Source organism: Hibiscus syriacus, unplaced genomic scaffold (assembly GCF_006381635.1).
Source record: "Hibiscus syriacus cultivar Baekdansim isolate YM2019G1 unplaced genomic scaffold, ASM638163v2 tig00004355_pilon, whole genome shotgun sequence".
NCBI classification, from domain to species: Eukaryota; Viridiplantae; Streptophyta; class Magnoliopsida; order Malvales; family Malvaceae; genus Hibiscus; species Hibiscus syriacus.
Genome location: NW_024062011.1, coordinates 923,414 through 933,029, shown reverse-complemented (window position 1 = coordinate 933,029; position 9,616 = coordinate 923,414). Strand labels below are relative to the sequence as shown.

Here is a 9,616-nt window from a genome sequence, read left to right as displayed (position 1 = left end):
TCATAAGTTAACTTTTTTAATGACAGTTTTAGTTGAAGATTCATGGGTAAAGGCATATATTGTAAAACACCATGAACATTCTCCCATGACCCTCCAAAACACAAATCTATCCAAACATGATCAACATTAGATGATTTCATTATTGTAAATTAATTTACTAAACAGACGAGCTGCGAAACTAAAACCTGTTGCTGGATGGGGAAGGATGTCGTTGGATATAGGAACGGATGTAGCCGGAGAGAGTGATAGATGAAGATGGAATGAGTTGCGATTTAGGGATTTAGGTTATGAGTTGCTTCTGCTGCGTAGTTATATACCCAAAACATTTGTGTTGCGAAACTAAAACCTGTTGCGAATTTGAAATTCAGTGTTGCGATAGTCAGAATCGCGTTGCGATTTACATATTCGCATTGCGATAGTCAAAATCGCGTTGCGAATATGGAAACTGATTTGCGATACTGGAGATCACGTTGCGATTTAGAGATCGCATTGCGATTTTGTTGGTCATTTTGGCAAATCGAAAAAAAAGTTAGTCAAAATCGTATATTATAATGAATTTTCGGTCACTGAGGTTATTTTCTCTTTTAAAAAATAGATGTTATTTCGGGCATATTTGGTGATTGGGTGTATGACCTGCAATATTTTAATATTAGAGTGAATTTTCGGTAAAAACAATTATTTAAACCCTAATTTAGAAGTCAAACCATGAATTAAATATGTCATTTATATTAAGTTTATCAAAATGATTTTTTTTTAAAATGAAATAATTAAAATAAAATATAAAATTAAATAAATCATCAAATAAATAATTTAAAAAAACTCTATTATCAACCAAAACTTTATAACTAACAGAATATATATTAAAAAGACTATTTTAATTTCAATTTATGCAAAAAAATGATAAATCTTTTTTATTTATAAATACAGAAAATAACGGAAAATCGAACCGAATTCAAAGTTGATCTGCAATTCACTTGTATTTAACCTTTGCGCATTTTCTCCGTTAATCAAAACCCAAGAAAATTTGCTCTAATTTTTTTTACTTTTTTGTTATCGTCACTGGCTGAAACTGTAGACAGTGAGGAATTCAACATCAAATAAAAAAGAAAAAAGACCTTTTATATTTTGGAATGGAGTGAAACAGCCAATTTTTTTTGCTTTGATTAGTGTGCAAATAGAATGCTACTTACTTCACTACGGGCGTTACTTCCTCATTAAACCCAGATTTTTTTTTCTATTAATTTCCCCAGAATTTTCAAGTACTCAATAAAAAAGAAGTATTCAGAAGTTTTACTTATTCAGAAGGTCGGTTACCCTTTAATTTCATTTTTCTTTTTCTTTTTCATAATTTAGGTTTTGGTCTATACCCAGATCAATTTATTTTTAGAAATTGCTTTTCCTTTATTATGGATTGTTATATTGTTTTTTTTTTTATTTTACGAATTTAGGTATTTGGATCATGGGGGCATGTTGCCTCTTTTATTGTTATTGTGATAGAATGCGAGGAACAAATTCATGTTTTCTATTGAGACGTTGGTGTCTGTTTGGTTGGTTAGAAAGTGTTAGGAAAAGGAAAGAAAATGTAAGGTCTATTCGAGCTTGGTTTTTCTGGGCACCTCTTTGAACAATTTTTTTGCTATCATAGATCCCTGAATAATTTTCGGGATCAATATTTCCTTCAGTTTGTTTTCACCATTTTTGCTAAATTTGAGAAGTGAAAATTTTGAGATATTGTTATTATTATTATTACTATAGTCTTTCTCTTGTGTTTTCTGGATTCTTAATCTTTGATACGAAAGAGAAGTTAAATCATTGATTTTTAAATTCAATTTGTGGGTTGCAAATATAAGTGTGTTTTCAGAGGTTATTTCTCTGAATAAATATGTTTTACTTGTGTAGGTATGTTCAAGAACCAATTGCAAGAGTTGGCTCAAAGAAGTTGCTTTAATCTGCCATCTTATTCTTGCATTCGAGAAGGCCCCGATCACGCTCCTCGGTTTAAAGCTACCGTAAACTTTAATGGAGAGACCTTTGAAAGCCCTACGTTTTGCTCTACTTTGAGACAAGCAGAACATGCTGCAGCTGAAATAGCGCTAAATACACTAGCCAACCGAGGCCCTTCAAAAGCGCTGGCTGCAAGAGTTTTGGTAAGCATTCTACCAAAGTTTTATCCTCATTAAAGATATGGTTACTTGAAACTGATTTTGCCACTAAAACTTGCAGTTAATAATCATTTTCATTGTCACGCTTTTTCCTTGTCTTGGAGGCTGCTTTAGTGATTGTTGAAGACAAGCTATAACTTTTAGTTACTCATACTGAATGGTGTTTCCTATCTTTACCGGTGTTCTTCTTGGAGATCTAACTCTTCAAATTGATTCATCGTCGACTAAGTTTATTTTGAATTGACCACCAAACATACTTTTTTGAAGTATTTCTCAGGTTGATTGCGAGTTGCAATTCAAGAACACCTTTTGTGTGTGTTGGCTCTTTTTTTCTCTATTAGTAACTGATTATTATCCCTAGAGATGCTAATGCCATATCTTAAATTTAAAATCAAACAATGTCTTGACATGTTTTTAGCATCGAAAAATGACATCATATGAGGGTTTAATAGAAGTCATGATAATAATCGGTTGTATTATTTGAACACAACGTGTTTTGGCAGTCATCTGTTGGAACTTGAAAGGTTTAGTTGCATCAATGAATCATGTCTTTGGTACTATCCATGGTTTATATCACCCTTTAGATAAAATACCTGCATGCTTGCACGGCATATTCATCTCCTTAAACTTTCCTTTTAATTCAATGATTTATGGGTTTTTTTTTGCTGGTTCGCTTGAAATTGTTGAGTGACATACAAAATTTTTGAACCTGTTAACATTATCAATTATAGTTTTATATAAGCAACGGGGATGTTAGAAAAAACTCCAGACGTTAACTTGTGTCCTTGTATCGTTATCTATGAACCTGAGCAATTATTCTTTGTGCTTTGTGAGCGTACATATGTTTCACTACATCTTGCTCTGGGAAAAGAAATAAAGTAAAAATCTCCTGAATTTGTCTTTTGAGCAGGATGAAACAGGTGTCTATAAGAACTTGCTTCAAGAGACTGCTCATAGAGCTGGCTTAAATCTTCCGGTCTACACCACTGTTCGATCTGGACCAGGCCATGTTCCTAGTTTTTCGTGCATTGTTGACCTTGCAGGGATGAGCTTTACAGGGGATCCGGCTCGGACTAAGAAACAAGCTCAGAAGAATGCTGCAATGGCTGCATGGTCAGCCCTTAGAAAACGTATGATTCCTTTCTTCTGTATTAAAAGGTCCCTCTTCATTTAGAAACAAATTAGTGCACTGTTTATTCCTCTCTCAAGGTTACATTTCTCGGATTAGACAATGAAGAAAACATACAATCTTAGCCTGCTATGAAACAACTTATGAATTGGTATATATTGTCCGACACATATCCAAACGTTGTTATGTGCATATAAGTAACCCTCCAAGGATATATTCTAAATACATGGAAAAACTAAAAAAAAAAGTTAAATGTATCTGTATTGGATAGTGGATACCCGTAATGGATACCTCTTAATACTGTCATCTATCAGTATATTCATTTGCAACAAAAATGTTTCGTTAGAAGCTTAAAGAATCATTTTATGCTTAGTTCTCTGAAAACTTTCTTAGTTTGAAGTTCTCGTTAATCACTTAAATCTTCCTCTTGATGTTTTTATGTGCATATTTTTACTTATACCAATGCCTAACATGACTTTGATGTGAATATTTTCTAATATTGCCTTGCGCCTGCAGTGTCTCGGGACGTTTCATTTTTGTCTTCATCATCTCCATTGGAGTCTAAAGGAAAACAAGAACGAGAGCAAGTCGTCGTTGCTCGTTTTCTTTCATCGTTACAATCATCAGAAGCAGAGCAGTCTAGGCAAAACAATTGTCGGAATGAAAAGCTGAGATCGATCCCTGTATGTCGAGACCTAACCCCACCAATCCGAAGCTTATATCCTATGCAGGGTGAAGGTTGGCCTTACCCTAGTTTTCCCCCGGAAATGGCCTTGCCCATATACCAAATGTGGCAGCAAGAACAACTGTTGCAGCTGCAAAGCCATCTGTTTCCATTTCCGGTTTCACCAGTTCCTCCGCCTGGTCCTCAATTTCTTCCTTATGTGCATTCAATTTTACACCCGGATCGTCATCTTTCATTTCAAGCTAGGGACCTAGAACCTATCTTTACGGCTCCAAGGCTAGCAATTTCTACATCACGCCCTGCTCTTTGCATCTCTAATCATTCAGCATCTCAACCAGCCATGGGAAGATCTACAGTGACCATTCAAGAGATACATGAAGAGATTAAAGAATCACCTAAAAACCCTCCACCGCCTGTAGTGATTGATCGGCTTGTTCCGTGTCAAACTACTGCTGAAACAGGTATCGGTGAATCAAAACAGGAAGACCACAAACATAAGAATGTTGAGTTGGAAAGCAAAGTTTTCCAGCCTGTGAATGACCGATTACAAAATCCACATGCCTTTGTGTCTTCTCATATTCGATCACAATATCCTGCAAGGACAAGTTATTACAGAAATTCTAGACCACCATCATCCTATGCAGTAGCTCCTCCGATGATCCGAACAGTCAGGCTGGTTTCTTCCCTGAGACCAAACATGCAAGAGCCGACAACTCCGGCTCCTGTCCCACCAAGAATGAGAACTGGAGCTCCACCTTCTTCAGCCAGACCAAGGTTTGAGAGAATGAACCTTGGTGGTACACATCGCAGTTCCATTGCACCGCCAGTTAGAACACGATCCGTTGTACCGGTCTGTTCGGCCCCACCATCAAGAAATACACCGAGCTTCAACAAGGAGGGTTTGTTATCCAACAAAGAGAAGAAAGATACAGTTCCCGAGGATCTAACAACTGCAGAATTCAGTAATCTTAGCATTTAGGTGGAGAATAAATACACTGCTTTCGTCTTTAAAATTAATTATATTTATTATGTCCATACTCGTGATAAACGCAACCGTGCATAGGTAATAGCACAGGAGCCTTGCTATTTTCAGTTTTTTTTTCTCTTTAAACCAGTTTTAAATTGTCTATAATCTCTCGATTTAATTAATGCATATTTGACTTTCATAATTAAGTTTTTTATTATTTATTTACAATGATTCTAACTTTTGTTATTTTATTAAATATTATTATAAACAAATTATTGATAGTTAAATATTAAACAAAAAGGCTATGTGATCTAGTATAATAATAATATTAGTTTCTAAAATTTATAATTTCTATCAATTCAATCTTAATTTGAAACAAATCAATAAATTTAATTCTTGTCGTTCTTTCAGAAATATTATGACTTTTTTAATATAATAGTAGTTTAACAATTGTTTGTTGATTTACAGTAGAATAGAGTTATCTATTTGTTGGTTTGATCAGTACAATCATCAAAAATAACTAAAATGATATTTTTAGATATTAAAGGTAAAATGGTATCCTGTCGAGTTTATTTTATTTTGCAATGAATATGAAAATGGTATCCAATAGTCTCCATCGGTTACTACTCTTCTAGCAATAAGATGATCAGCTTACCACTATTTTTGCCTTGGAAATCATTATAACAACGGAAGCTCTAGGAAGAACAATGCACGTATATATGTAAATATAGTTATTCTGTAACATTTATAATCTGTATATGTCTCAAAATATCATAATAATAAAATTATTTGTTTAAGATGATATGTATCACTATAACCTATAAAGACTCCTCACTTTATGTCATTTCTTTTATTTGAACTTACGCTTAAAACCATCGCATGTTAAACAAAATTTAGTGAGACAATATAACTATTTAAGGTGAGCTAAATTAAAATATCATAATAATAACTTAAAACATTAAAATTTAAAATTCAAACAAAACCGTTAAAATTCTAAACTGACTTATTTAAGCCGCTTTTGCTTGTCAGAAACCTGAAAACCATAATCTCATGATTTTGTCAAAACCATGAAAATCAACATGAAACATAAAAATCATCTCATATTTTTTTCATTCGTATGTATTTCATAATTTTCATATCATTTCCATATTCCTTTTTTTCATACGTATAATAACTTTCACATTTACCTTTTATAGCCTAATGTATATGTAAAAGAATGCAAGGTACGTGAGTCAAACTAATGTGCGCAACAAGCACTTCAGTGCTATCATCATAATCGTAATCACTCCAAGTGCACTCATACCATTTGCACCTACGGTGCCAGTCATAATGTACTAGATCAAAATCGTAATACCATAATTACTCTACCTCATGACATGCCAATTGTACATACGACTCTCAATGCAACATACAATGAGTTTTCATATCATATCATATTCATTTATGGATCAACATTCTAATTCAAAACCATTTTCCAATCATCATTACCAAAAATCATTACTTGAACAGTTCATACCTAAAAATCATCTGTTATATAAAATACTTTAGGGAATTTATTCCCAATAGTTTCTTTAGAATTTCATTTGAATAACTTCCAGAAAATATTATATATATATATATATGTCTTGGGTAATTCACACCTAAAAATCATTCATAAAATATTCATAAAGCGTTATGGAAATTATTCCATAATCAGAATTAAATCATACTTCTTAAAATAAAACATATGAGGTTGACTTATTGCAAGTCTTCCTCAATAAGAATAATTAAATAAATAAACTACACTCATCTTTGCTTCACTACTAAACCTTTCTTAAGATGTTCTCTTTTGCTTTTTGCGTACTTTATCATTTACTTTCAAATCGCTAAAATCATAAGATTTGGCGTAGTCTGTATGACATCACATATATGCATCATTTTCAAATTATATGTTAGTATTCTACTAACGTAATCTTATTCTGATGAAAATATAAATTCTATAAAAATGATCGATACTAAATCGTTACATAAAGTAAATCATACTTCCATCATAATTTTAAACTTCTCAAAATACTCATTCAATTTCATAAATATTTATTTTCATCATCAACACTTCAACTTTTTCTAATTGCACGACTAGACCACTAATTATGAATTCTTTCTAGAATTCACCTTACCTTTTCTATTAAATTCTTATGATCCTACATCATTACGATCATTGCATATTAATTACAAAAATTTCCAACACCACAATAAAATACTCAATTTAATACTTTACATTTAAAAACTGACAATTTTACCCTAAACTTTCTTAGACTTTTCAAATTCAACCGTCCACCTTTATAAACTTGCAATTTGATCTCAACTCCATATTTAAACTCAAAAATAAACATACTAATAAAATTTACAGCCTTGCAATATTTTACCCAGATGACACTTCCACACTTAATAAACTTACAATCAAGTCCTAAAACTTATAGGACCTTTTAGATTCCACCTTTAAATTCTCTCAAATTTGGAATTCGATTTAAACCAACTTTCTAACTTAAAATTTCAGCATTTCAATATTAAAATTCCACAATAAACATCCCAAATATCACATTCTTGCTATAATGTCTCATAATTCTCAAAGCTTGCAAAATAACCCTTTTTCTATCTCAATGTCCCAAACGGATTCAATTCAATTTCCAAAGTATGTAGAATTCATCTGATATCAATTCTAGACCATATGAAAAATTTCAATATTTCCCCACTAATTTTCCCTTTATGGCCGAATACCCTTAATGCACAAAGACTTGACTTTCATTCAATTTCAAGCATGAATTCAATCTCTTAATCATTAATTAAATTCATGCTATTCTAATCATCTTAACATCAAAATAAATCAAAATTCAACCAACCTCCACCAAACCCTATCTTGGCCAAATCTTATATATATTTCCAATCAATTTTAATAACATAAAAATCAAGCTTTAGATCACCGAAATCAAACTTATTCTTCATCCAACCAAGTCATGATATTCATCATTTAAGCATGTTTCCATGAGCTATATATACCGATTGATAGAAAATTGCAATTAGATTAATTCTCTATCTAATAACTTAACTCAAAAATCGATCGAATAATCTTAAAAATCAATTTGAAAATTTTACCCATTTAGCTATGTAAGCTCACGGCAGCAGCAGCAAGAAGGGGCTGATTTTTCAGCCAACTTACTTGGTAATTATCAACTAAAACACTTTTCACCGTGTAATTTAATTGAATTTTAAATTTAATTAATGAGAAATTCTAATTTCACCCTTAATGAATTATGATCATTACAAAATATCATTGATAATATCTTCCATTAAAATATTCATGATCAAAGATGAACCAATTTGAAATTAACCTTTCACTTTGGTCATGCCATATTCGAAAATTTCATTTTAGTCACCAAGTTTCCCAATATTTGCTAAATAGGGTAAATTGACTTCAATTCCACTAGTCCACCTCAAATTTAAATGTTCTAAAATATAGAACTAATATTTCTAACCTTTATCTTTCATCCTTCAAATTTTCATGAAATTTTAGTTCGATCCGATTTCATATCAAACTTTAGTACTTTATAACTTTTAATACAAATTCCAAATCAAAAATTTAATTTTCACGAAAACAATTATTTCGAAACAAACTATTTATTTACAGACCAAAATATACAACTTTTGAAAATTACATTTTGGTCCCTAAACTTTTCAAAATTTATACCTTGACCACAAAACTTACATTTTAATCACTAGTCAAAATTTTGGGTATTAGATATTCGAATTCAAAATTTATCTATAAACATAATTATTTGAATTTAAAATTTATGACAATACACATATGTCTGTAAACATAGTTATTCAAATTCAAAATTTATTTGTAAACATAATTATTCGAATTTAAAATTTATGACAATACACGCATATATGTAAACATAGTTATTCGAATTCAAATTTTATGAAGAGAAAAACATTCTTTTTAATTATAAAAAACAAATATTTAATTATAATTCATATTAAATTTAATGATTAAATATAAATTTGAATCGAATATAATGGAGAATGATGTTACGTCCATTTATGTTTATTTATTTTCGTTTCCAACCCTGACCACAAGTGTCTGTCTTGTTCGATCGAATGCAATGGAGGATAATGTTACATCCATTTATGCAGATGGACATGAAGTTATTCATGTGTTTACATACAATATTCCTTGTATTTCTATAATCCATGCAAATAGAAATATAATATGCATTATTGCAGAGGCGACGACCCTAAAAAAATGATTAAATTAAATATAAGTCCCTTTGGTAATTAAGAGACCATAAGTTAATATGTTAGTAAATTACATTTTGAACTCTCTAAAATTATAAATTGGTGAACCAGTCCTTAAAATTATAAAATTAGAAGCCAATCCAGTTTTAAAATTATGTTTTAACTCTCACAAATTTTATGATTCCAGTGACTCCATCAAATTTTTTTTTGGTGATGGCCTAAGAGGTTAAGCATCGTTAATTTTCTATTAAGATATTACCACAAAATGAATTTCAGTATAAAGATATAATAATTATAGATAATTGAATTTGATTTTCTATTAAGAAATTAACCATTGGAAAATATAACAAAACGAAGTTTAAGGGGAAAAATCAACCTTTGTAGTATAAATTTAAAAA

At 31.1% G+C, this 9,616-nt stretch overlaps 1 protein-coding gene across 1 annotated transcript; it reads left to right on the top strand.

The window, feature by feature from the left end:
* The first annotated feature begins 1,084 nt into the window (after positions 1-1,084).
* On the top strand, positions 1,085-5,002 carry LOC120193862 (double-stranded RNA-binding protein 2-like). The gene is made up of 4 exons (XM_039196290.1): positions 1,085-1,305; positions 1,900-2,147; positions 3,073-3,292; positions 3,808-5,002. The coding sequence occupies exons 2-4, from the start codon at positions 1,902-1,904 to the stop codon at positions 4,953-4,955; spliced, it is 1,614 nt and encodes a 537-aa protein (XP_039052221.1). The 5' UTR covers positions 1,085-1,305; positions 1,900-1,901; the 3' UTR covers positions 4,956-5,002.
* The last annotated feature ends 4,614 nt before the right edge of the window (positions 5,003-9,616 follow it).